This window comes from Haliotis asinina, chromosome 3 (assembly GCF_037392515.1).
Source record: "Haliotis asinina isolate JCU_RB_2024 chromosome 3, JCU_Hal_asi_v2, whole genome shotgun sequence".
NCBI classification, from domain to species: Eukaryota; Metazoa; Mollusca; class Gastropoda; order Lepetellida; family Haliotidae; genus Haliotis; species Haliotis asinina.
This window is the reverse complement of record NC_090282.1, coordinates 37,271,982-37,299,672: the sequence shown is the minus strand read 5'-3', so window position 1 is coordinate 37,299,672 and position 27,691 is coordinate 37,271,982. Positions and strand designations below refer to the sequence as shown.

At 40.6% G+C, this 27,691-nt stretch overlaps 4 protein-coding genes across 6 annotated transcripts; all 4 read right to left on the bottom strand.

Annotated features, from left to right (window-relative positions):
* Nucleotides 1-3,974: 3,974 nt before the first annotated feature.
* On the bottom strand, nt 3,975-7,025 carry LOC137277930 (failed axon connections homolog). The gene is made up of 6 exons (XM_067809939.1): nt 6,900-7,025; nt 6,525-6,666; nt 6,036-6,232; nt 5,249-5,448; nt 4,802-4,918; nt 3,975-4,149 (listed from the first exon to the last, which is right to left on the bottom strand). The coding sequence occupies exons 1-6, from the start codon at nt 7,016-7,018 to the stop codon at nt 4,043-4,045; spliced, it is 882 nt and encodes a 293-aa protein (XP_067666040.1). The 5' UTR covers nt 7,019-7,025; the 3' UTR covers nt 3,975-4,042.
* A 1,189-nt stretch (nt 7,026-8,214) lies between these two features.
* Nucleotides 8,215-14,179, bottom strand: LOC137277932 (failed axon connections homolog). Of its 2 annotated transcripts, none has more exons than XM_067809941.1 (6): nt 13,854-14,179; nt 11,961-12,099; nt 11,348-11,544; nt 10,845-11,044; nt 10,454-10,570; nt 8,215-8,694 (listed from the first exon to the last, which is right to left on the bottom strand). In XM_067809941.1, exons 1-6 carry the CDS (start codon nt 13,970-13,972, stop codon nt 8,588-8,590), a joined length of 879 nt encoding a protein of 292 aa, XP_067666042.1. In that variant the 5' UTR covers nt 13,973-14,179; the 3' UTR covers nt 8,215-8,587. The 2 variants fall into 2 exon arrangements, with proteins under 2 accessions (XP_067666042.1, XP_067666043.1); XM_067809942.1 differs by having other exon boundaries at nt 11,961-12,096; nt 13,854-14,042.
* A 4,764-nt stretch (nt 14,180-18,943) lies between these two features.
* Nucleotides 18,944-20,379, bottom strand: LOC137277938 (failed axon connections homolog). 2 transcript variants are annotated; one of them, XM_067809949.1, is made up of 3 exons: nt 20,246-20,379; nt 19,638-19,779; nt 18,944-19,400 (listed from the first exon to the last, which is right to left on the bottom strand). In XM_067809949.1, the coding sequence occupies exons 2-3, from the start codon at nt 19,695-19,697 to the stop codon at nt 19,194-19,196; spliced, it is 267 nt and encodes an 88-aa protein (XP_067666050.1). In that variant the 5' UTR covers nt 19,698-19,779; nt 20,246-20,379; the 3' UTR covers nt 18,944-19,193. The 2 variants fall into 2 exon arrangements, with proteins under 2 accessions (XP_067666050.1, XP_067666048.1); XM_067809947.1 differs by having other exon boundaries at nt 19,638-20,342.
* Nucleotides 20,380-20,880: 501 nt separating this feature from the next.
* Nucleotides 20,881-27,061, bottom strand: LOC137277933 (failed axon connections homolog). The gene is made up of 6 exons (XM_067809943.1): nt 26,886-27,061; nt 24,040-24,178; nt 23,421-23,617; nt 22,704-22,903; nt 22,286-22,402; nt 20,881-21,325 (listed from the first exon to the last, which is right to left on the bottom strand). Exons 1-6 carry the CDS (start codon nt 27,002-27,004, stop codon nt 21,219-21,221), a joined length of 879 nt encoding a protein of 292 aa, XP_067666044.1. The 5' UTR covers nt 27,005-27,061; the 3' UTR covers nt 20,881-21,218.
* Between the last annotated feature and the right edge of the window lie 630 nt (nt 27,062-27,691).

Below are 27,691 nucleotides of genomic sequence, written 5' to 3'. Positions count from 1 at the left end.
GGATATAGTTGGTAGTAGGTTCAGAGTTCAAGGGTTAGAACGAGTACGCTGGTCAGAATTACATGACGATATATTTAATTAGATCATTATTTATTATATTATATTTATATAATGCACATATCAATATTACTTGGTCAAGGCGCTGTATTTGTTTCCCTCGATCATTGGATGTCCGTCTCAGAGTCACATCGTATTAGCAGTTTCAACTCCCTGGGGAGTATTCAACTCTGGTGCCACTAGGCGCACAGAGTTTATTGTTGCGCTCTCATCCTAAGGAGGTACCCAATTCACAGCTAGGTGGACTGGGACACATAGTCACAGTACTTTGTCCATGTTTACTGCACGTTGCTGTACCTATGTGTTTGCACGTATTCAAGTGACCACCACCTGGTCATATACCAACGGATTCGTGGGTTCTTTGAAGTGCACAGGGTTGTGTACTGCACACTGGAGGTTGTCACGACACGGAAAAAGTCTGTACAAAAAGTTGACTCAAAGGTTCTTACACCCGGTCAGAGATGGGCTCGATCACGGCACCTCAACCTCGCTGGATTACTAGCCTGGCGCTTTAGCCAGCGCGCTCACCGATTTTAATATGCAGTAATCAAATATGTCATTTTCATGTATAGGTTAATCACACTTACAAGGTAGTTAATAATATATTTTCCGTAGTTTATTTACATAACTACGGTAATGAGGCTGATTGAACGGTTTACCCCACAAGGATATACTATTTTTCAATACGTGTGTAATGTATTAAGCATGATGAAGATTTTCTAAATAAGTTACTGTAGATTATTATTGTCCTAAATGGAAATAAATGTTTGAGGTCAGGTAATCGGGTATGCTAACAAACCACTTCCAAGAACAATGGACATAACTATCACTACTGGTTTGATTTAAGATATTGGTTTATCGTATCCAACTAGTATTAACAACAGGCGTTTTACGCTTGGGTCATTGAATATGATCGTGTTTTTTTATGTTGATGATATCGGTGCAGGTCTGCATTGGATATGTGCCAGTTTAGCAGACATTGATACAATGGAAGCTGTTAAAACCGGTATCTGTCCAATCCGGCAAGTTGTCAACCCTGGCATAAAATCTCAGTCCCGTCTGTGGCTTGTACATTTATCATCAGTTTTACAATCCTGCGCATTGACTAAAACCGGATTATTTCTTCAGTCCCGGCGAGTGCCGGTTTAGACAGCTTCCATTGTACATCAATATTTGTGGTGGTTTCATTGCCCTTGCGCTAAGGGCGAGACACCCTACTTCACTTATGGACTACCGCTAATTTACCGATGACACAAATTATGTCATTAATCAAATGCGAATTAACGATATCACAGCACAGATAGTTCACGGTGGCTGTCTGTTAATGCACAATACATCAGAGATAAGGATTTACGATAGTGATTACACATCTTAACTTATAATAATTAAGGGATTCAAGACATGCAGATGTCACAGTTAAATGGTAATTAGTCTTTACTAATGCTCAATTCAGTACTGTGATGGTCCTGAATCAGATGTGATGACATTGCGTAACTTAATCCTAATATGACATTTTCAGATCAGTTATCCTTGATTTTAGTCATATGTATTGATCTGCTGATAATGACACATGGCCGTCCTATTACTACTGTGTGCAAGTGACTAAACGCAGGCGTAGAGATAGTTCTAATTCAATCAATCAATCAGTGATGTTCTGATAGTTCTGATTCTCTTCTCACAGTCTTTTATGATTCAGTGATTCTGATTACACTTACCAGCATCATATACGATTCTTTTCTCAAAGTATAAGCAAAATTTTAAATCTGGATTCCTAGAAAATGGTTCATGTGTCTTTATTGCACCTTTAAAGGCTCATTTCGATACGAAGAGTTGCTCTCCTGTGCCAAAAATCTTCAGGGCTCGTAATTGTCGCGAGCCGCTGAGCGATTTCTGGATCAAAATTGCGCGACCACAAAATATGGCTTCACTAGACTGGACCAAGTGTACTATCACGCTTGGCTGCATACACGCGCAATTCATGCAATATGATCCAAGTGTTTTTTTAAACCTGTTGCAGTTCATACTTTTCTTAATCAGACAAGGTGTGACGAGTATGATTAACCAGAACATGCCCCTTGTAACCGTGGTATCGCCATTGCCGTAAAATGTTGTTTGTCACCGGAGCTACGTAAGTCTCGCAAAGTGCCGTGACCTGTTTAAGGTCGTGGGTTTCGTCCGTCGATTCGTACAGATTATGTTTCTGGGTTTCTCATACTCATGCTTGTGGGGTTCATAAAGTGGTTAAATCTTACACTTGCGTCATTTCAAGCTTTGCTAAAAAATGCCAGGGATACTAAAAATCAAAGCAGGGTTAAGCCAAATTTATACTCGTGATGCCACGATTTAAGACAAGACCAACGGGCTGTTAAAGGAAGGCCATTCACTATAACGTTCGAGCAATCTTTATATCTGTATGAATATTATTTAAGAAAAACAACGACATAATGTCAATATATATTAGGAAAGCTGGAAGTGATGAGGACCATAGGTCTTTGACACTTTGCTCAACTCTGTAATAAGACCAGGTTATGCGTTGTTACAACTATGAACATGGACGAACTCTGTAATAAGACCAGGTTATGCGTTGTTACAACTATGAACATGGACGAACTAGGATTCGAACTCAGGATTCTGTGTTTCTGTTGGGCCCATGTTGGATGCAAGAATGCCTTATTTCGTGTATTTTGGTAAATGCTCCTTATTTCGGGTTTACCTGCCACATCAAACTCTCACGCCGTGATATAGCTGATAAAATAAGGTTCTAAAAGGTGTTGAAGATACTCACCCCCTGACAACACCCCACCACAGCCATTTTCAGCATGGGTGTGTACTCTGGCGTGATGCTGGTGATAACTACCTCACAGCAGATAACACCTAATCATCGACATGCTACATAGATCATTTCTGAAAAGCGGAGTGCTTGATAACTGAAGCTGGACACTTCCGATACATTGTTTTAGATATACAATATTCGTTATCACATAACCTCAGTGATGAAAGATATTGGCGACAATATGACTGTTGTATTGAGGACCCAATGTCAATATTCCACAGAGAGAAGGCAAAGGAGTATCCCCGAGATACAGTGATCCTTCATCAGATTGGTCGAGGTACTTACGCTCCAAGCTTGACACCGTTTGCCGTGAAGTTGGAGACCTATCTCCGGATGACCAGGATACCCTACCAGGTGAATGAGGTGTTAGGTCAGTGACTGAGGTAAATAATTGTAAGTGGGAGAACAGACCGTCGAAGAAACACCCCTTTGTGTACAATTATCCAGGTAGATATGAGAGGTATGCTAAACAAAATCCTCATAACCTGATTCTGTAAATTCACCATGGAACATATAACTGCTATTACAGCCGCACTACGAACCAGCAGTAATACCACTGGCGGCAATGTCCTAGACTTTTATCTGTTTGAAGGTGAGTCTGTGGTTTCAATATCACATATACGCAAAAGGCAGCGTTATCACAGAAGCTTAAATGTTATAACAAAGTCGTCTCTGCCAAACCAAACCGTTGACGGAGGGTATTAGGAAATTATGCCGCCTACAATATTGACATAGTCGCACTTATTATCATTCATAATATGTTAAACTATTTACAACCTATACATCATTCACTTAATGACTCGCAAATGAAGATCCGGGTTGGAATTAATCTTCAGTAGCTCATGCTTGTCGTACGAGGCGTCTTAAGGGACCGTGTGGTCAGGTTCGCTCCCTTTGTAGACACGTCATGGCTTAAAATTTCATGCACACGGCTTTGTTACATATTTATATATTTTTCTAAGATTACCTCTTTTATGCATTTTCGTTATGCACACTTACTCTTTTCCGCTAGTATATATCAACAGACATTGTATGTACAGGTACAAAGTCAGTTTAGGGATAGTGATGAATGATAATTACCCAGTTTGCGCAGACGACTAGTTTATGAACCCTATGTTATGACAAAACGATTACAGTGCTCTTGGACAGTTACTACTTGACTGCCGCCTTTGTTCCACCCTGTGTGGTGCACTGGTCCCAGTCAGGCCAGAAGGTTTCCTTCATACGTTCACAGTAGCCGGCCAGGTTGGGGTATTTATCTACAGAAAAAGAGAAAGGTCATATGTAACAAGTATCTCACAACTGATAACATTTATTTATGTGTCGACCAGATCATTTGATTCTGAGCTGAATTTACTGAGTCTTTGGGACTGGTATGGTTAAAAGACCAGAAACTCTCGTGAATGGAGATGTGATGAGAAAAACGTTGGTGTACATTATGCACCCTGTGTTAAAAGAATTCTCCGATGTTCTGAGGTTGGTGAGTGAGTGAGTGAGTTACGTTTTACACCGTACTCATCTTTATTACTGTTAAACAACGGTCTGCAAATAATCAAGTCTGGAACAGACAATCCGATGATCAACAGCATAAGCCTCGATGTCTACGCAGTTAGGAACTTTGAGGCTGGTACAGGGTAAAGTCTTCAATGTATGCATTGACAGAATATTATCTTCATATTTATTCAAGATTTAAAAAAACTACAACTGATGCTACTATTGGCATTTACTTAAACTCTGCGTTAACTATGTTAGGGTTTCCAACAACAAATAACTCCTATCTATATTCTTGAAGTAGAATCCATTCCCAGAAACAATATAATATCACGATTTATCCATCACATGAACGCACATCACATATCTGAAAGAGGCTAGATAAAGTCATTGGAGATGGAGTCAACTAAAAGTACTTGCCCTTCAGGATGTTGACGTATCCGGTGCCCATGAACTGCCAGTAAACCTGTGAGAGGTGACCAAACACCGCACAGTCCGTCTCACAGGGCTCGTCCCCCATAAGGAACTTCTTCGTCCCTGGAACAACCAACACGTGTGGACAGATGAATATTTTTTATACATATTTATACAAAACAAACAACATGACAAGTGCAAAATTTCAGGATGCAGTTTCATCCTGTTCAACTCTTGTGAATGAGGCCATAGAACGTCCTGCAATGCTTTCCCACTTTAGTTATGATGCAATCCAGTTTTCCTCACCCGTGCTGCCATTTTCGGTTTCAACATAACAAGTTACGAGTTGGTATAACTTAGTCCATACAAACCTACAATCTCTGCTTGAAAAACATTTTATATTGCGATCAATGTATACAATGCAGTTCACAATTCCTTCATATTTTTGCTTACCAATGAAGTCAGACAGGGATTGTAGATCCTTCTTAAACATGTCGGTTGCTTCCTCTTCTGTGTGTCGGCCCAAGCCTTGACTCCAAGCGTGCTTTTTATAATGTCTTTGCATCATCCAAAGCATGAACTTGCCTATTTTAAAAGCATTCAGCATGAGAGATTTGTCGTTGTCATACTGCCATCGGAAGAGGATAAGGAACCTGAAACAACAATACTATTCATTCTCTATTCACGCAATTACAGATCTGTGAACATCCTGGTTAGAGAATTGTTCTTCAGTAACCCGTGCAAGTTGTAAAAGGCGACTAACGGGATAGTGTGGTCTGGCTCACTGACTTTATTGACGCATTCATTGTATCGCAATTACGTAGATCGATGTTTATTCTTTTGTTCCCTGTATTGTCAGGCCCAGACTCCATTATGTACAGATCGCCGCCATATAGCCGGAGTACTGTTGAGTGCTGTCTAAAACTAAACTCAATCATACATGTAGGCACAGTATGATGAAATGTGTCAGCAGCGTATCTCTAGACGAGATGTAAGGCGAGACGCTCCTTTCACATCACAACATACTTGGTTCGGAGGGAAAACTTAATGCAGTCATACATGTCATGATCATCCCATCACAAATATCGATGCGCGCGATGTTAATGACTGGATCGTCTTGGTCTGTAACGAGTATTCACAGACCGCAATCATATAACTGGACTATTGTTGTAGCAGTTTGTGTTAGGGTGTGATGGACAGGGAGATAGACGTTAAACGGTACCAGCTGACTGTGCCTCACCAGTATAGATGATCCTCCACCATGGCTTGCATCGCCTGAGCTACACCTTTGTCAGCAGGACTCAGGTTCCTGTTGAGGTCCACACCCATCTTCTTGTTGAGGAACTCGATGCACAGTGATGAGTCCGCTACCTCCTGTCCATTGTACTCAATCCAAGGAAATTTCCCCTTTGATGAACGTTGCCTTCCATGGACGTTCTGTGTGGATGATTACAAACTGAATTACGAACTGAATGAATATCACAGGAGTTCCATGATAGAAAACAGACTCATAAATGGCTTAGGGCTAGAATGACGAGTCATGGTTTTGGCTCTAGTTGTTAGTGATCCAGCTATATCAGTGTTTTGTACAGCAGGGATATTAATCGTTCTTAAAACAGCCAAGAACGTACTTTCCTGGACCAGATCACGTTGTGTCCTGACATAGCAATTTAAGAACATTGATAACTGGCTTATGGAACATGACTCATTGACTCACTCACTCACTGACCAGGTAGGATATCCTGGCCATTCGGAGGTAGGTCTCCAGCTTCACAGCAAATGGCGTCATGCTTGGGGCGTAGGGACCTCTACCAATCTGATGAAAGATCACTGTATCTCGAGGATAGTCTTTCTTTGCCTTTTTCTTTCCACTGAAATATCGTAATGAATCAAGGAAAAGCTTGTCTCAGACATTTTGGCGAATCCTTCGAGCACGTGTATGGCGCACACATAGCAGGACGAACCTGTATTTGAACTCGCATTCGTCTGTTTCAGTGGACGAAACTCTGAACGACGCTCAGTAGGGCGTCAGCTGGGTCACTTGTTTGTCTGTAGAAATATCTGTGTATCTCTTAACTGGATAAAAACACACGCTATAACTTACTTGAAACAAAGTTTCCTCAGGCCAACAACCGATACGATGACTACGGCACCACCTCCGACAACACACAGTACTTTTTGTAGTGTGTCCATGTTGTTGAAAGTATCCATAATACTATCCATATTTTCTTGTGTGTATCACCGTGAACTGTGTTGAAAGGGACGTCGTCACTAACACTCACTACCAGCGTTGAAGACTTTGGACTCTCGATTGGATCGGACCGATTGTCAGATGCTTTCTCCCCTTTTAAGTTGTCAGGGGTCAAATATAGACTGTCTCACAGTCTCTCAGTTTACTTTCCTTTCCTTCACTGCAAGAACGTTATGCATTCTGAATCTCCAATCTCAGTGGGTATGTTTCAAACAGACCGGCCTATATCAAGCACACCCTGATTATTGGTATTTCAAGGTCTTATTAAGGCATAAGTGGTTAGCGCCTTCAACTGCCCTTGGATCGGCTTGGTTGTCAGTCTCTCTTGCCTTTCCTTGGGTTGGGTCTCTGATTCGCGTTATTTTCCATTCTGCCTCGCCCTATCTGTTCTGTGAAAGTTTCTTAGCGAGTCAAGTCTAGATTTCCTTAACGTCTGAATCTCCCATTTCACTTGTGATCCTATTCAATGTACACAGGAAGGATTTAAAACTGTCCATATATATATATATATATATATATATATATATATATATATATATATATATATATATATATATATATATATATATATATATATTCGAAGACTAAGCGTTAGTATATGTCAAATATGGTTCAATACCGTTCAACAATCATTGTCGTCAGTATATATTACTGTGATGAATACTCGATGTCATTTAGAAAGTGGTCAAATCTAACAAATGTTTTATTTTGGATTACACTTTCTCAGTAAGGTACAGAATCTAGTCCTTTTGTTGGGTTGATTCCCATCCAAGATTCGAACCTACACCTTACACACACCTTAGTTGACAAGCGTGTTAACAGGCAATTAATACGGCCATATTGCTGAAGCCTATGAGGGCCGTGTCATCTGCGAGTACAACTACTGGGAAATGATCTCGTCCAAGCTTAACACCCTGACTTCTATGGTCAAGGCGACTTCGTTTAAAACACACAAGGAACAGTCATATGAAAAAGACGGATCGGATGGACGCTTTGATTCGGCAGTGACGTTCTTTATCACTTCAGTCACTTATACATTCGCTACTTACTCGATTCTCGTCGAGGTCCTAAAGCTGAAGTGGTAATGTTTGCGGCGTTAACAAAACATAACTGTTAACTTGATAGCAGTTAATGTGGTTTCCGACAGCACAATTAAGCACAAAAGACATTATTATAAAATTTTACTTTAAACTCAGCACTAGACAAAACATGCAGTACAGACATTTCCAGAAAATGGATGCAGTGTGTATGTGTGGTGTTGCCTCAGGAGATATCTAGTTTTGATAGTGGAGGACAAACGAATGGCACACAATGTACCTGAAGTAAGCCCGGACAGACCCAATACTACCGACCTCTCTCAGCCCTCCTCGCGCAAGTAAGCACGCACGCTCGTTCGCTCCCTCCCTCACCCACTCACTCACTAGTGCAAGGAAGAGAATGTGAATTCCTTCTACAAACAAAGTATTTTAACAGACATTGGAAGAACAGGCAAATGATTCATGTTATACCCAAACTGTCATTATAGCTCTGTGGATAAGTTACTACTTAGTTGCCTCCCTTGTTCCACCGTGTGTGATGCACTGGTCCCAGTCAGGCCAGAATGTTTCCTTCATACGTTCACAGTAGGCAGCCAGGTTGGGGTACTTGTCTGTGGACAAAGGGAAAGGAGATAATCAACATGTATTTAAGTAATCATAACGTTGATGCATATCTAAAGTAGTTTCTTATAATTTGATTTCAATCAAACAAGTTCATACAGAACTGAAATTTTATCACTTCTCGTAGTTGAAATACATTGAGACTGGAACGTTAATCTTAATGTATTGAAATCTGGTTAGGTGGATTAACCGTGTTGTCTTTGCTTTCATTTATATTTTTGAATTAGTTTGAAATCCAACATGCCAATCAAACGGAACGAAATGCACATCACCCTTTATATGTGTAAAGACATGCTGAAAGCGGGCTGCAACAGTTGTTAAAGAGGAATATTTTTCAAGCTTATAACAAGTTTATTTTGTTATGTATGTTAATAGTATCCTGAGATGTTTTGAGGTTAGTATATTAGAGTTCTTAAATGTATGCGTCGACAGCATCCTATCTATATATTTAACTGACCTCACACATAAATGTCGTTTTATGGTTGTGTTACGAGTGTCTATTTTCTGTATATTTTGTTATTAATTCAGTATGTTTTGAGGTTAGTATATTAGAGTTCTTAAATGTATGCATCGACAGCATCATGTCTATATATTTAACTTACGTCACACATAAATGTCGTTTTATGGTTGTGTTACGAGTGTCTATTTTCTGTATATTTTGTTATTGATTCAGTAATAATTATTATTGGGTCACAACATTTAGTGTCTTGAATATTAAATATGATGGGTCACATTTCGTTTTAATAGCTGGTCAACACTTTTATCATTCTTGTTTTTCGGAATTTATCTGCTCTATGTGTGTACTTCCGGGAGACTTATTCGAGGGCATTCTACAGTGTTGACGATGTTCGTTTGTGCCCGAACTTTCGGGAAATGACTTAGTAAAATTTATATAAAGGCTGGTTGCCGTGCAGAGGGTGACACACATACTCATTCATATTTGCTGGAGTTGCTGCCAACGCTTGATCATCAAAACCCGTCAACGCCTGACCTACATTATCTGCTGTCACACCGATCGCTGTGTTGACATTCTGCATAGTTGATTACCTCTCGCACTGAGACTTTGGTGCGTTTGCTGTATTACATTTTGTGACCCATTGACTCAGACTTTGCCTCTCTTGAATTGTATTAAAAATTTTGTAATCAGCATTGTTATATTGACTTGTGACTTCGTATACCTTGCTCTCGTTGCATAATAATAATATCTGAATATTTTAAACCTGTCTTTGTTCTGTTTTGCTGGTTCACAGGGGATTTCTTTAATTGTTGTCACGGTAAACTCTTAACCGTAACAATTGGCTAAGCGCTCTTCTATTAATTTCAAAGTACCCCACTTACAAGCGAGTTACACTGCAATGTACACCGTTGCGAAAGGCAACTCATTCGGCACTTCGCGGAAGTACTCCGTTATCGCGAATAACATTGCGTCACGCATGATGCACGGAAATTACCGATATTTTGCGAATGCAAATGGGTGGAAGGGAAATAACTATAAATTTGTTTTTCTTGTTTCGTCTGTTTCTATCGATGGAAATGATTTGTCTTGCATTCCAATAAATAAATATTGACAAAACGTTAAAATGTAGCCCGTGTTAATATTAAGAAAGGGAATTACACCGCAAGATGTACAGTTCGAATCGTTTGATGCACACAGGTTGTCTGAAGTGTACGATACCAATGCTTCAAGGTCAGACGTATTCAGATGGAGAAATGGTTCGTTTTCATATGATGAGGCAACAAAGTACTTGCCCTTCAGGATGTTGTCGTGTCCGGTGCCTATGAACTGCCAGTAAAACTGTGACAGTTGACCAAACACCGCACAGTCCGTCTCACAGGGCTCGTCCCCCATCAGGAACTTCTTCGTCCCTGGAACAATCAGCATGTGTGGACAGATCAACATATTTATACAAAACAAACCTCACGACAAGTGCCAAATCTCAAGATCATTCATCCTGTTCAACTCTTGTGGAGGAGGTCACAGAACGTTATGCAACGTTTCCACACTTTAGTTATGATACAATCCAGTTTTCATCCCATGTACTGACAAGTTTGTATTACTTGGTCCATCCAAACCTACCATCGCTACTCAATAATATTTAACATCACTGTTTCTAATTGAGTTCACAAACATTCTGCTTACCTACGAAGTCCGACAGGGATTGTAGATCCTTCTTAAACATGTCAGTTCCCTCTTCTTCTGTGTGTCGGCCCAAGCCTTGACTCCATGTTTGCTTTTTCAGGTTGCGTCGAATCATCCAAAACATAAACTTGCCCATTTTAAAAGTACTCAGCAAGAAAGATTTGTCGTTGTCATATTGGCATCGGAAGAGTACAAGGAACCTGAAAGAGCGGTACTATTCATTCACCATTCACGCAACTGAACTATGATGGAAATAGTGTGCTTAAAAGACGTAATGTACAATGAAATGGTTCTTGTTTGTCCCTAAAGCAGAACACATCTACCAAAAAGTTACAAAAATCTTATGTATTAACATCTTTTGGTATGACGACGAGAGAGTGAATTTCGGTTTACGGCCAAATGGGCAAAATCACAGATGCACACCTTGTACCCATGTACGGAATCGTCACATATAGATAGACAGATGTTTGGGGGTTATGGTTACGATGGACGATGTTTCTCACCAGTACAGATGATCCTCCACCATGGTCTGCATTGCCCGAGCTACGCCTTTCTCAGCAGGGCTCAGGTTCCTGTTAAGGTCCACACCCAGCTTCTTGTTGAGGAATTCGATGCACAGTGTAGAGTCCGCTACTGCCTGTCCATTGTACTCAATCCATGTGTATTTGCCTTTTGATGAAGGTTGAAACGCGTGGACGTTCTGTGGATAATCAAATTTTCATATAGAAAATTGGAATGACGCGTCAGAGTTGTGGGGATAGTGTTTGATCCAGCTGAATCTGTTTCGTACAATAGCTAGTGATATGAATCGTTGCTATCGCAGTAAACAACTCCTTTCATAGACCATCTTCAGAGTAGCGGGAGTGTGGCTTTGAGTATGAGTGTGTGTGAGTGTGAGTATGAACGTGTATTTATCAGTGTGAGTATGGTTTCCTGCACTTTGGGCAATATTCAAGCAGTATCACAACAGAAGACACCATGGGATTCACAGATGTTGGGAATCGAACCCGGATCATCTGCGTGACGGGTGGACGCTACTAGATTTCGATATGTCGTGAGGAGAATATTGCTTACTGCTGCATGAAACAACACTCATTTATTCACACTTTCACCCACCTGGTAAGGTATTTTAGCCATCCGGAGATAGGTCTCCAGCTTCACGGCAAATGGTGTCATGCTTGGGGCATAGGGACCTCTACCGACCTGATAATGGATCACCGTATCTCGAGGATAGTCCTTCTTGGCCTTAGTCCTTCTACAAAATACCATAACAGATCAAGCAACAGCTGATTTTTCTCACTTGTGGCGGACATAAATTTAAAGCATGGTAACACACAGTCATTTTACGACATACACTATGTAATTTATGTACTGTGAACAATGCTACAAAAATGGTTATCGCCTTGTATTTTCTCATCTCAACTCTCATCAAAAGGCTGATGTTTAACTAACTACCATTAAAATATTGACTCTGTTTACTATTTGTTCCGAGGGGCTAGTGAAGAAAAGGGGACAGCCAGGTGTGCGAGAAAGCATGGTGACAGCACAAGGTAATGAATAAATAGCTTTCTTGGTACATGTGCACGTCCTTCTCGAACACCTGGCAGTGCCCTTTTCTGCACTCCTCCCTCGAAATAAACAGTCAACTATGTCAATATTTTAATGATAGTTTATTAAACATATTTTATATTATTAGGACAAAACTTCTGCAAAAAATCTCACAGAGTGAACATGATGTTTTGATTATGATCAACGTTTCATTGAGTATGTTATATTCATTAGTTTTCGACCTAGACTGCAATTCATCGGTCCGCGTTTGAGCCAAACGGACTATACACCCGTATACCGAGTGCACGGGATTATTGTATTATAGAGAGCCTACACATCTCACACTCAAAATAACTGATGTACTACACATTTCCGAGGCCTCAATAATGCAGACTGATTTCAGCTTATGATTTGAAATAATAATCTATCCTACAGTTTAATTCTGACCTGGGTGCGAGGCCAAATATAGAAAGCGGTTGTATTTCCGAAAATGGTAACTGGATCGGTTATTTCAGGAAAGCTTGAAATCTCAACTAGGCAGCTGTTACCTTAGTTGATATTTTATATCACCATTTTGATGAGAGTTGAGATGATAAAATACAAGGCAGTAACCATTTCTGTAGCATTATTTACAGACTGAGTACTTTAGTGTTCCATGTTTTAAGGCCGGTGTGGAACTCGTGACTGTTTTAGTACAATACAACAGCTTAACAAATTCAGCAGTTTCTATTTTCATCCAGTTACCGAGTCCCATAGCATCATGAAAGAAACACTTTAATGATTACAATAGCTACCTAAACTACTGCCTGGCCGAGGTGAAAACATCCACATGCTGCCTGATATACGGAAATTAACCATACAAAAGAAGTGTTTCGAACAGAAAACAATACTTCAAAAAATAATATACATATTAAAAAATTAAAAAAGAAAACAAAAAACAACAACAAACAATTATACGCCATCTCATTATAATGGCGTCGCCAGCATTTCGTCTTGTATGGGCGTGTGAGAGCATTGGGTTTAATGCCAGTTTCAATACTATTACTGACCCGTGAAAGTCCAGCTGCAGGAGTAAAGTAGGCCTTCAGCAACCATGCTTACCATAAAAGGCGACTACGTTTGTCGTAAGAGGCGACTAACGGGATCGGGTGGTCAGGCTGACTGACTTGGTTGACACATGTCATCAGTTCCCAATTGCGCAGATCGATACTCATGCTAATGATCACTGGATTGTTTGGTCAAGATCCGATTATTTACAGACCACCGCCATATAGCTGAAACATTGCTGGGTGCGGAGTAAAACCCAACTCACTCACTCACTCAGCAGATTATTGGTAATAGTTACATGACGATGTGTCAACGTTCTTAAGAGGGAAGCCAGAGATGCAAGTCTTAACTTGTTTGTTCAGGGAAATATGGACCGAGTATCTCTTGACTAGCTGTTCACATGTCACAACTTACTTTCTACATAGTCTCCTGAGGCCGACGACTGTCACTATGGATACTACAATTCCACCAACAACATACAGTACTCTCTGTGATGTGTCCAGGTCGTTGAAAACATCCACGAAGCTCTCCATCGTTTCCTGGGTATGCCGCTGAGCTTACGCTGTGACAAACAGTCCGACCTACATAACACTCACCGTGTTTATCGGTATTTCAAGTGCATGCTGAAAAGGGGCATAACTGGTAAGGGCCTTCGACTGTCCGTTGGTGGTTCCACTACACAAAATCAATATCACATGCTCCCCGAGCGAGGACCGAGGACAACTCAAACGGACAGAGGCCTGTGACAGCTGTGATTGGATGAAATAGTGTAAGATGTTTATGTGTTTCAAAAGCACATCCACCCTGTTATTAAAATTGACCAGAATTTTAAGCATTTAGTGCCGTCATTTTTATCACTATGGGTTATGCTTATGTTCGTGCATATATTTTGAAGTAGATGACATTTGGTGCGGAGCTGGGGATTGATGTGTTCCACTTCCTGTGCTTGGCAAATGTGCCGGACAAGTTGGCCACAACTTGTGTTTTTTTGTAGCTTAGAGGCCACACTGTGCCCATGTGTACATGGAATGGCTGTTGATAGCCTGTATGAATTTTAAAAAAATATAATGTTACTGTAGAAATCTATGGGAAAACATTTGGTGTTGTGTAACCTGGATAAGGGCAGTAGGAGTTCTCTCGAGTATTTTAACCTTTTCAATTCAGTGTTGGTACGGTTCGCTTAATCTCAAAAGCAAATCTCATCTTAACAAAATTGTTCTTATGGTAACCAAGATTTCTGGAATTTCTGTTTTATCTTTTCCATCCCTCTTTCATTATGATCGTGATGTTACTCTCGCTGGGAGAATTTTATCAGATTCAAGTCACTTTTTATTCCAAGAATACAATCTTTTACCTTCAGGCCGCCGTTACCAAATTCCCCGTTTTAAAACTAAAAGAGTTCAAAATTCTTTTATTCCATCAAGTATCCCCCTTCTAAATGACTGCTGACTGTCTGTCTTTGTTGTCGTTTTACGTATCTTAATCTGTATGTAGTTATTTATGTTTTAACAATCTCATATGTGTTCACTTTCAAATGTAAAAAGAATTCTGTTGAAATGATAATTATATATTGAAAGACTGAGCGTTAGTGTAGGTCAGATATGCTCAAATGTCGTTACACGATCATTATGGTTTCAGTTTTCATATGGCTGCATAAAAATGATTAAATGTTTCTCTGGCTCAATTGTTTTTTCAAAAGTGACGAGGGCGGTAGGACTGATTTTAAAAAATGATAGAAAACAAAGAGACGAGGGAGGAACACATTTATCATTATTTTTTCTCACAGCTTGGAAAGTTTAGCTCGTTTTAATAAATTGTAGATTCAGTCACACTCGTTCATACAGACACTTGATCATTCTTATAGTCGACAAATGGATGATTTGGACGCGGCAAAGTTTAAATTATTTGGTTTAAATGGAATAATAATTTGTTACACGCACAAATAAAAGTGACGCGTCTATACCTGAGAAACATTTCACATTTTTATGTAGCCTAACCTTTGTGCCACATTTCATTTGGTTGCCATAGTTGTTTGATACTTTCTCTCGAGCACGGACGTCTCGCCCCAGGTTGATGCATCAGTTGTGTTGATTGTGTTCTGGTGACCCGCACGAATATGACGAGGAATATTATTGAACATTATTGTTGATACTTGACATTGGTTTACTAATATCAGAACACGGTTTGAAGATGTAAACAAGTTCATTTTGTAAGTAATCTTTCCAGTAATAAATTCCTTTTCTGATATCTTGCAATTAGATACAGTTCACGTGAATTACGTACTGATATGATGAATGGAAGATGGTATTGGTCAAGCTCGCTGACTTGGTTAACACGTCATCAGTTCCCAAATGATTACGTGCATCAATGTTTATGCTGATGATCACTGGATTGTCAGGTCCAGGCTCGATCATTTACAGACCGCCACAATAGAACTGGAACATTGCTGAGTGCAGCGTTGCCTGAATGAGTGAGTTTAGTTTTAGGCCGCTCTGAGTAATAGTCCAGCTATATGGCGCCGCTCTGTAAATAATCGAGTCTGGATCAATGATCAACAGCATGAACATCGATCTACTGATGACATGTGTCAAACAACTCAGCGAGCATGACCACCCGATCCCTTCAGTCGCCTCTACCGCGGATCATCATGCGTCGAGTGCGGCACTGAGACGATGTAGGTCGACAGTGGCTTATCAAACAGAGTTATTCAGGTCGGGGTTTTTCACACATAGACAGCCGGTATACAGTTCAGGTTCACAGTCATCGCCGATTCACGAACTATGGAAGGGCTTTTGGACACTTTTGGTGACTCGTCACGGACAATAGCATATGCAGGCGGAGGTGTTGTAGTAGCTGTTGCATCGGTCGTCGTCCTCAGGAAGATTTTGATAAAGTATGTAGTATCTTCTGCCTATCATGACAGCTGTGCAAATCACCATTGAACACTTGTTTTGATTCCCTCGAAAATTTCGTCGGGTATGTTATAATTCAGTTAGTGTAACGAACAGAAAGGGCTGTGTCTTGGTCTATGTAGGTATGAAGTAGCACCTGTATATGACAGTAAACAAAACAGCAGTGTTATTTCAAATGATAAAATTGTTTGGTACAGCTCTGACCTCCATCCCCATTTCGATATAAATACCTTTCAGTGACGGAGAACGAGGTCAAAGACAAAAAGGGGAAAGGTCAAAATTTGATTGAATGGATTAACTTAATTTTAACTGGCCCTATCGACTAAACAGTGGACCCACACTTCAGAGTCAGGCACCTAATCGCCAGTCCATAAAGTCAGCCGCCTAACCCGCTCAGCCATCACGATTTCTATAAAAATGATAGAATTTGAACTTTACTGAAAAGGTGTAATAGCAAATATAACCGTTACATCTGACCACTTTCTAAATGACATTGTGTAATCGTAGATTTCAGCCGTGGGAGCCGTGCCAATTAACCTTTATCAGGGGCTAACTGTTAAAATGAAACATCGCCTCGGCAATATTCCAGCTATATAGTGACGAGATACGTTTTGTATGACACATGATAAACACAAGTTGTGAGAAACCGTCATCAGGGAACGGTAAAGTAATTAGTATACCACAGATGGTGTTTAAAAGAAGCATACGAATATTTAACTGCTTTACTATTGATGAAAATGCAAGAACAAAACGGTATTAAAATGTAATTAAAATAAGACATCATGAATAGTCATGCAAACATATTTTTCTCTGTGATTTTCTATTCATAACGTCCATGGAATGAAAATGTCATCTGAGGGCAAAGTCCCCTGGACTGAGTAATACTATAATGGGAAGGCTGTAGCGGACTCGGCATTATGTATTAATTTCCTGAACGAGACGCTGGAGGTGGACCTCAACAAGCACCTGCGTACGCGTCACTGGGACAAGGGTGTTGCTATGGTTATGCAGGTCATGACAGAGGAACATCTGTACTGATGAGAATTCGATAATCTTTGGTAGGATCATTACAATATGATATACATTCTACTAAGAATTATTGGAAATTATTAGCACATGTACCGGATTAGTATTCGTCAGTCTGTGGTTTCAATATCACATATACGCAAAAGGCAGCGTCATCACAGAAGCTTAAATCTTATAGCAAAGTCGTCTCTGCCAACCCAAATCGTTGACGGAGGGTATTATAAAATTATGCCGCCTACAATATTGACAAAGTCACACTTATTATCATTCATAATATGTTAACCATTTACAACCTATACATCATTCACTTTATGACTCGCAAATGAAGATCCGGGTTGGAATAGATCTTCAGTAGGCCATGCTTGTCGTAAGAGGCGTCTTAAGGGACCGTGTAGTCAGGTTCGCTCCCTTTGTGGACACATCATCTCATAAAATTTCATGCACACGGTTTAGTTGCATGTTTATATATTGTTTTCTAAAATAACCTCTTTTATACATTTTTTGTTGTGCAGATTTACTCTTTTCCGTTAGTATATATCAACAGACATTGCATGTACAGGTACAAACTCAGTTTAGGGAAAGTGATAAATGATAATTACCCATTTTGCGCAGACGGCTAGTTTATGAATCATATGTTATGACAAAACGATTACAGTGCTCTTGGACAGTTACTACTTGATTGCCTCCCTTGTTCCACCCTGTGTGGTGCACTGTTCCCAGTCAGGCCAGAATGTTTCCTTCATATGTTCACAGTAGCCGGACAGGTTGGGGTATTTGTCTACAGAAAAAGAGAAAGGTCATATGTAACAAGTATCTCACAACAACTGATAACATTTATTTATGTGTCGATCAGATTATTTGATTCTGAGCTGAATTTACTAAGTATAGTTACGAACTTAAACTGATAAAATAAAACGATATCACAACTCAGTTTGCCAAACCCACTTGATGGTCACTTTTATGCATGCATAGGATGACGGAGATTTTCCAGTCTTTGGGACTAGTATGGTTAAAAGACCAAAAACTCTCGTGAATGGAGATGTGATGAGAAAGACGTTGGTGTACATTATGCACCCTGTGTTAACGAATTCTTCGATGTTATGAGGTTGGTGAGTGAGTGAGTTTAGTTTTACGCCGTACTCAGCAATATTCCTGTTATACGACGTCACTCTGCAAATAATCAAGTTTGAAACTGACAATCCGATGATCAACAGCATAAGCCTCGATATCTATGCAGTTAGGAACTTTGAGGTTGGTACAGGGTAAAGTCTTCAATGTATGCATCCACAAAATTTTATCTTAATATTTTTTCAAGATTTAAACAAGTACAACCGATGCTACTATTGGCATTTATTTAAAAAACTCAGCTAACCATGTTAGGGTTTCCGACCGCAAGTAACTCCTATCTATATTCTTGAAGTAGAATCCATTCCCGGAAACAATATATAGCATCATGATTTATCCATCACATGAACGGACATCACATATCTCAAAGAGGCTAGATAAATTCATTGGAGATGGAGAAATGGAACGTTTTCAAATGATAAGTCAACTAAAAGTACTTGCCCTTCAGGATGTTGTCGTGTCCGGTGCCCATGAACTGTCAGTAAACTCGCTGAGTTGGTTGATACATGTCATGATCATCGAATCTCAAATGTCGATGCGCGTGGCATTAGTGACTGGATTGTCTGGTTCTGGCACGAGTATTTTCAGACTGCTGTCATTTAGCTGGACTATTGTTGAAACAAACAAACAGTTCGTGTTAGGGTGTGATGGACAGGCAGATAGACATTAAATGGTACCAGCTGACTGTGTCTCACAAGTATAGAATCTGATGATCCGCCACCATAACCTGCATCGCCTGAGCTATACCCCTGTCAGCAGCACTCAGGTTCCTGTTGAGGTCCACACCCATCTTCTTGTTGAGGAACTCGATGCACAGTGATGAGTCCGCTACCTCCTGTCCATTGTACTCAATCCAAGGAAATTTCCCCTTTGATGAACGTTGCCTTCCATGGACGTTCTGTGTGGATGATTACAAACTGAATTAAGAACTGAATGAATATCATAGGAATTCCATGATAGAAAACAGACTCATAAATGGCTTAGGGCTAGAATGACGAGTCATGGTTTTTGCTCAAGTCGTTAGTGATCCAGCCATATCTGTGTTTTGTACAACAGGGATGTCCTGACATGATAATTTAAGAACACTGATAACTGGCTTATGGAACAAGACTCATTGATTCACTCACTCCCTTACCAGGTAGGATATCCTGGCCATCCGGAGGTAGGTCTCCAGCTTCACCGCAAAAGGCGTCATGCTTAGGGCGTAGGGACCTCTACCAATCTGATGAAAGATCACTGTATCTCGAGGATGGTCTTTCTTTGCCTTTCTCTTTCCACTGAAATATCGTAAAGAATCAAAGGACAGCTGATTGTTCTCATTTGCGGCCTGAGTTCGATTTCCCACATAGGTTCAGTGTATGTAGTCTATTTCTGATGTGCCCAGTCGTGATGTTGCTGGAATACTGATAAAAGCGGAGTAAAACTAGACTCACTCAATCTGTCGGTGTGTTTAGGGTGCGTGGTGTGTGAGTGAATTAGATTGCAGTCAAATGACAGCTTCATGTGGGACAGCTCTTTGTGTGAGGAACGCCAGAAATGTAAGTCTCAGACATTTTGACGAATCCTTTGAGCACGGGTATGGCGCATACATAGCAGGACGAACCTGTATTTGAACTCGCATTCGTCTGTTTCAGTGGACGAAACTCTGAACGACGCTCAGTAGGGCGTCATCTGGGTCACTTGTTTGTCTGGAGAAATATCTCTGTATCTCTTGACTAGATAAAAACACACGCTATAACTTACTTGAAACAAAGTTTCCTCAGGCCAACAACCGATACGATGACTATCCATTATACTATCCATACTTTCTTGTGTGTCTCACCCTGAACTTCGCTGTGTTGAACGGGACGTCGTCACTAACACTCAATACCAGCGGTGAAGACTTTGGACTGTCGGTTGGATCGGACCGATTGTCAGGTGCTTGCTCCCCTTTTCAGTTGTCAGGGGTCAGATATAGACTGTTTCACAGTCTCTCAGTTTACTTTCCTTTTATCTTAGCTGACAAGCGTGTTAACAGAAATTAATACGGCCATATTGCTGAAGCCTATGAGGGCCGTGTCATCTGCGAGTACAACTACTGGGAAATAATCGCGCCCAGGCTGACTGACTGACACGTCCACCCTGACTTCAATGAACAAGGTCACTTCGTTAAAACACACAAGGAACAGTCATATGAAAAAGACGGATCGGACGGACGCTGTGATTTGACAGTGACGTTCTTTATCACTTCAGTCACTTATACATTCGCTACTTACTCGATTCTTGTCGAAGTCCTAAAGCTGAAGTGGTAATGTTTGCGGCGTTAACAAAACATAACTGTTAACTTGATAGCAGTTTAGGTCAATGTGATTTCCGACAACACATTTAAGCACAAAGAATATTATTATCAAATTTTATTTTAAACTCAGCTTTAGACAAAACATGCTGTACAGACATGTCCAGAAAATGGATGCATTGGGTATGTGTGGTGTTGCCTCAGGAGATATCTAGTTTTGATAGTGGAGGACAAACGAATGGCACACAATGTACCTGAAGTAAGCCCGGACAGACCCAATACTACCGACCTCTCTCAGTCCTCCTCGCGCACGCAAGCACGCACGCTCGTTCGCTCCCTCCCTCACCCACTCACTCACTCGTGCAAGGAAGAGAATGTGAATTCCTTCTACAAGGATTCATATTATACCCAAACTGTCATTATAGCTCTGTGGATAAGTTACTACTTAGTTGCCTTTCTTGTTCCACCGTGTGTGATGCACTGGTCCCAGTCAGGCCAGAACGTTTCCTTCATACGTTCACAGTAGGCGGCCAGGTTGGGGTATTTGTCTATGGACAAAGGGAAAGGACATAAGCAACACGTATTTAAGTAATCATAACGTTAATGCATATCTAAAGTAGTTTCTTATAATTTGATTTCAATCAAACAAGTTCATACAGAACTGAAATTGTTCACATTTTATCACTTCTCGTAGTCGAAATACATGGAGACTGGAACGTTAATCTTAATGTAATGAAATCTGGTTTGGTGGATTAACCGTGTTGTCTTTGCTTTCATTTATATTTTTGAATTAGTTTGGAATCCAACATGCCAATCAAACGGAACGAAATACACATCACCCTTTATATGTGTGAAGACATGCTGACGGCGGGCTGCAATTGTTGTTAAAGAGGAATATTTTTCAAGCTTATAACAAGTTTATTTTGGTATCAATGTTAATAGTATACTGAGATGTTTCGAGGTTAGGATATTAGAGTTCTTAAATGTATGCAGTGACAGCATCCTATCTATATATTTACCTTACCTCACACATAAATGTCGTTTTATGATTGGCTAAGCGCTCTTCTATTATTATCAAAGTACCCCACTTACAAGCGAGTTACACTGCAATGTACACCGCTGCGAACGGTAACTCATTCGGTACTTCGCGGAAGTACTCCGTTATCGCGAATAACATTGCGTCACGCATGATGCATGGAAATTACCGATGTTTTGCGAATGCAAATGGGTGGAAGGGAAATAACTATAAATTTGTTTTTCTTGTTTCGTCTGTTTCTATCGATGGCTACGAAAAGATTTGACTTGCATTCCAATATATACATATTGACAAAACGTTAAAATGTAGCCCGTGTTAATATTAAGAAAGGGAATTACACCGCAAGATGTACAATTCGAATCGTTTGATGCACACAGGTTGGCTGAAGTGTACGATACCAATGCTGCAAGGTCAGATGTATTCAGATGGAGAAATGGTTCGTTTTCATATGATGAGGCAACAAAGTACTTGCCCTTCAGGATGTTGTCGTGTCCGGTGCCTATGAACTGCCAGTAAAACTGTGACAGCTGACCAAACACCGCACAGTCCGCCTCACAGGGCTCGTCCCCCATCAGGAACTTCTTCGTCCCTGGAACAATCAGCATATGTGGACAGATCAATATATTTATACAAAACAAACCACATCACAAGTGCCAAATCTCAAGATCATTCATCCTGTTCAACTCTTGTGGAGGAGGTCACAGAACGTTATGCAACGTTTTCGCACTTTACTTATGATGCAGTCAGGTTTTCCTCACCCGTGCTGCCATTGTTGGTTTCAACGTAACAAGTAACAAGTTTGTATTACTTGGTCCATCCAAACCTGCCATCGCTACTCAAAAATATTTAACACCACTGTTTCTAATTCAGTTCACAAACATTCTGCTTACCTATGAAGTCCGACAGGGATTGTAGATCCTTCTTAAACATGTCAGTTGCCTCTTCTTCTGTGTGTCGGCCCAAGCCTTGACTCCATGCTTGCTTTTTCAGGTTGCGTCGAATCATCCAAAACATAAACTTGCCGACTTTATAAGCACTCAGCAAGAAAGATTTGTCGTTGTCATATTGGCATCGGAAGAGTGCAAGGAACCTGAAACAACAGTACCATTCATTCACGATTCATGCAACTGAGGAATGATGGAAATTGTGTTCTTAAAAGACGTAATGTACCATGAAATGGTTCTTGTTTGTTTTATCTCCCTAAAGCAGAACACATCTGTAAAAACTCTTTTGTATTAACATCTTTTGACATGACGACGAGTGAGTGAATTTCGGGTTACGACCAAATAGGCATAATCACAGATGCACACTCTGTACCCATGCACGGAATCGAACCCGTGTCTTCGCACGAACGCTATCAAAACTAGCTTACCCGCCCGCCCCTCGTTAAGGAGTTTTAAGGAAAGGTAGTCAAACATGAGGATTTGGTTGATGCACGTCACGATCATCATAAAATGGGCACAATGTTAGTGACTTCATTGTCTGGTTCCGATACGAATATTTACAGACCGCCATCATATACAATAATTGATCAAGCAATCATTATGTTTGCCAATATGGTTCCCATGGACAGGAAGATTGAAAAGCACCGACTGACTGTGTCTCACCAGTACAGATGCTCCTCTGCCATGGCTTGCATTGCCTGAGCTATTCCTCTGTCAGCAGGGCTCAAGCTCTTGTTGAGGTCCACACCCAGCTTCTTGTTGAGGAATTCGATGCACAGTGTAGAGTCTGCTACTGCCTGTCCATTGTACTCAATCCAAGTGAATTTGCCTTTTGATGAAGGTTGAAACCCATGGTCGTTCTGTGTATAATCAAAATGTCATGTAGAAAAGTAAACGCGTCAGAGTTGTGGGGATAGTGTTTGATCCAGCTGAATCTGTTTCGTACAATAGCTAGTGATATGAATCGTTGCTATCGCAGTAAACAACTCCTTTCATAGACCATCTTCAGAGTAGCGGGAGTGTGGCTTTGAGTATGAGTGTGTGTGAGTGTGAGTGTGAGTATGAACGTGTATCTATCAGTGTGAGTATGGTTTCCGGCACTTTGGGCAATATTCAAGCATCATCACGACAGAAGACACCAGAAATGGGATTCATAGGTGTTGGGAATCGAACCCGGATCATCTGCGTGATGGGTGGACGCTACTAGATTTCGATATGTCGTGAGGAGAATATTGCTTACTGCGGCATGAAACAACACTCATTTATTCACAGTTTCACCTACCTGGTAAGGTATCTTAGCCATCCGGAGATAGGTCTCCAGCTTCACGGCAAATGGCGTCATGCTTGGGGCATAGGGACCTCTACCGACCTGATAATGGATCACCGTATCTCGAGGATAGTCCTTCTTGGCCTTTCTCTTTCTGCAAAATATCATAATAGATCAAGTAACAGCTGATTTTTCTCATTTGTCGCTGACATAAACTTTAAGCATGGTAACACACAGTCATTTTACGACACATACTACGTAATTTAGGTACTGTGAACAATGCTACAAAAATGGTTATTGCCTTGTATTTTCCCATCTCAACTCTCATCAAAAGGCTGATGTTTAACTAACTACCATTAAAATATTGACACAGTTCACTATTTGGTACGAGAGGGGAGTGCAGAAAAAAGGACAGCCATGTGTGCGAGAGAGCATGGTGACAGCACAGCACACGTTGATGAAAATAGCTTTCTCGGCACATGTGCACGTGCTTCTCGAACACCTGGCAATGCCTTTCTCTGCACTCCTCCCTCGTAATAAACAGTCAACTATGACAATATTTTAATGAGAGTTTGTTAAACATATTTTTTATTATTAGGACAAAAAGTCTGCAAAAACCCTCACAGAGTTGGTATGACGTTCTGATTATGATTAACGTTTCACTGAGTATGTTATATTTTTTAGCTTTCGACCTAGACCGCAGTTCATCGGTCCGGTTTTGAGCCAAACCGACTACACACTCGTATAGCGAGAGCACGGGATTATTGTATTATAGAGACACATCTCACACTCAAAATAACAGATGTACTACACATTTTCGAGGCCTCAATAATGCAGACTGATTTCAGGTTATGATTTGAAATAATATTCTACTCTACTGTTCAATTGTGACCTGGGTGCGAGGCCAAACATAAAAAATTGGTAGTATTTCCGACTGTCCCCTCTGTAATCGATGGTACTAGTACTGGATCGGTGATTTCAGTAAAGCTGGAAATCTCAACTAGGTAGGTGTTACCTTAGTCGGCAATTTATATCAACCTTTTGATGAGAGTTGAGATGGGAAAATACAAGGCAGTAACCATTTCTGTAGCATTATTTACAGACTGAGTACTTTAGTGCTCCATGATTTAAGGCCGCTATGCTACTTGTGACTGTTTTAGTACCATACAACAGCTAAACAAATTCAGCAGTATTTCTATTTTCATCCATACCGAGTCCCATAGCATCATGAAAGAAACACTTTAATGATCACAATACCTACCTAAACTACTGCCTGGCCGAGGTGAAAACATTAACATGCATACTATCTTCGTCAGTTTAAGAAGCTGAAAGTACTGCCTGATATACGGAAATTAACCATACAAAAGAAGGGCTTCGAACAGAAACCAATGCTTCAAAAAAGAAATAAAATATTAAAATATCTCATTATAATGGTCTCGCCAGCAATTCGTCTTGTTTTGGGCGTGTGAGAGAATTAGATTGTCGTAAGAGGCGAAGATGTCTGGTGAAGATCCGAATTATTTTTTTTAGCTGAATTATTGCTGGGTGCGGAGTAAAACTCACTCAACAGTATTATTAGTAATAACGATATGTCAACTTTCTTAAGAAGAAAGCCAGAAATGCAAGTCTGAGACATGTAACATTTGTGTTACAGGGCGAACCTATATTCGAACCCACATTCATCGCTTTCAGTGGATGTCACACTGTACGATTCTCGGCAGAGCGACGACTGGGTCACTTGTTCAGCCCCCCCCCCCCCCCCCCCCCCCCTCGGCAATTGAAGGAATTACAGCAAATTTGAAGGAATTGCATCTCAAATGTAAACAAACGCAGCCCACTCGCGAAACAATTGCAGCGATATCGGTAATTTAGCGGTAATAACAGAAACACATCGGCCCTGTCGGAAGCAAGGTCGGTAATACTGGAAACACGCTCGGCCATCTTCGGAGATTTTTCGGTCGCGAGCGGAAACTCACGCAGCAAAACATGACGTCGTTGGAAGAAACACCCGTCTCGGTGAGTTGTGTTTTTAGTTCCTACTATTACATTTTTATACTTATCCATCTTTGACCACCCGTGTTGAATGCGTTTAGGTATGAGGTGTTGTCGTGACAATAGCTTATGTTTTTAGAAAAAGATTGTCACTGCAGAACAGTGTCACAAGTCATGCCCCTTGAGATTGTTTACACCTGAACATCGAAGTTGTGCCGATGATTACGAACATCATGAACGTGCGCCATGAAGAAGTTTATGAGCCATAATGTTTCTTTCTATGAAGTGCAATTGACAAATTTAAACATATTTTACAAAAAAAATGATGTTATATCTAGCGTACGTTCGTAATCATCGGCACGACTTCGATGTTCAGATGTAAACAACCTCCAGGGGCATGACTTGTGACACTGTTCTGCAGTGACAATCTTTTTCTAAAAACATAAGCTATTGTCACGACAACACCTCATACCTAAACGCATTCAACACGGGTGGTCAAAGATGGATAAGTATAAAAATATAATAGTAGGAACTAAAAACACAACTCACCGAGACGGGTGTTTCTTCCAACGACGCCATGTTTTGCTGCGTGAGTTTCCGCTCGCGACCGAAAAATCTCCGAAGATGGCCGAGCGTGTTTCCAGTATTACCGACCTTGCTTCCGATAGGGCCGATGTGTTTCTGTTATTACCGCTAAATTACCGATATCGCTGCAATTGTTTCGCGAGTGGGCTGCGTTTGTTTACATTTGAGATGCAATTCCTTCAAATTTGCTGTAATTCCTTCAATTACTTAGGGGGGCCTGTTGTTTGTTCAGGGAAATATGGACCGAGTATCTCTTGACTAGCTGTTCACATGTCACAACTTACTTTCTACATAGTCTCCTGAGGCCGACGACTGTCACGATGGATACTACAATTCCACCAACAACATACAGTACTTTCTGTGATGTGTCCAGGTCGTTGAAAACATCCACGAAACTCTGCATCGTTTCCTGGGTATGCCGCTAAGCCTGCGCTGTGACAAACAGACCGACCTAAATAACACTCCCCATGTTTATCAGTATTTTAAGAGCATGTTGAAAAGGGGCATAACTGGTAAGGGCCTTAGACTGTCCGTTGGATAGGGGCAGTAGGCGTTCTCTCGGTTATTTTAACCTTTCCAATTCAGTGTTGGTACGGTTCTCTTAATCTCAAAAGCAAATCTCATCTTAACAAAATTGTTCTTATGGTAACCAAGATTTCTGGAATTTCTGTTTTATCTTTTCCATCCCTCTTTAATAATGATCGTGATGTTACTCTCGCTGGGAGAATTTTATCAGATTCAAGTCACATATGTTATTCCAAGAATACAATCTTTTACCTTAAGGTTGGCGTTACCAGCTACCCCGTTTTCAAACTAAGTATCCGCCTCTTAAGTGACAGTTGACTGTCTGTCTTTGTTGTCGTTTTACATATCTTATTCTGTATGTAGTTATTTATGTTTTAACAATCTCACATATGTTCACTTTCAAATGAAAAAAGAATTCCCCTCGGGATAATAAAGTATTGTCATTGTCATTTCGTTGTATCGGGTTCCAACTTCACACAGTCTCAGGGTCGCATTATCTTCTTTTCTGCTGCGGAAAGTACTGTATGAAGCACGTCTACAATTCTCCAGGTTCTGAATCTTTCTT

Excerpts from the sequence above, each read along its gene's own strand:
- LOC137277930 (XM_067809939.1), bottom strand. The coding sequence starts at position 7,018 with ATGGATAGTATTATGGATACTTTCAACAACATGGACACACTACAAAAA. Across the intron at positions 5,449-6,035 it reads GTGGAGGATCATCTATACTG|GTTCCTTATCCTCTTCCGAT; the intron begins GTGAGGCACAGT and ends TTGTTGTTTCAG. Across the intron at positions 4,919-5,248 it reads ATCCCTGTCTGACTTCATTG|GGACGAAGAAGTTCCTTATG; the intron begins GTAAGCAAAAAT and ends TGGTTGTTCCAG.
- LOC137277938 (XM_067809949.1), bottom strand. The coding sequence starts at position 19,697 with ATGACGCCTTTTGCGGTGAAGCTGGAGACCTACCTCCGGATGGCCAGG. Across the intron at positions 19,401-19,637 it reads TGGCCAGGATATCCTACCTG|AACGTCCATGGAAGGCAACG; the intron begins GTAAGGGAGTGA and ends TCATCCACACAG.
- LOC137277933 (XM_067809943.1), bottom strand. The coding sequence starts at position 27,004 with ATGCAGAGTTTCGTGGATGTTTTCAACGACCTGGACACATCACAGAAA. Across the intron at positions 23,618-24,039 it reads TGGCTAAGATACCTTACCAG|AACGACCATGGGTTTCAACC; the intron begins GTAGGTGAAACT and ends GATTATACACAG. Across the intron at positions 22,904-23,420 it reads GCAGAGGAGCATCTGTACTG|GTTCCTTGCACTCTTCCGAT; the intron begins GTGAGACACAGT and ends CTGTTGTTTCAG.
- LOC137277932 (XM_067809941.1), bottom strand. The coding sequence starts at position 13,972 with ATGGAGAGCTTCGTGGATGTTTTCAACGACCTGGACACATCACAGAGA. Across the intron at positions 11,545-11,960 it reads TGGCTAAAATACCTTACCAG|AACGTCCACGCGTTTCAACC; the intron begins GTGGGTGAAAGT and ends GATTATCCACAG. Across the intron at positions 10,571-10,844 it reads ATCCCTGTCGGACTTCGTAG|GGACGAAGAAGTTCCTGATG; the intron begins GTAAGCAGAATG and ends TGATTGTTCCAG.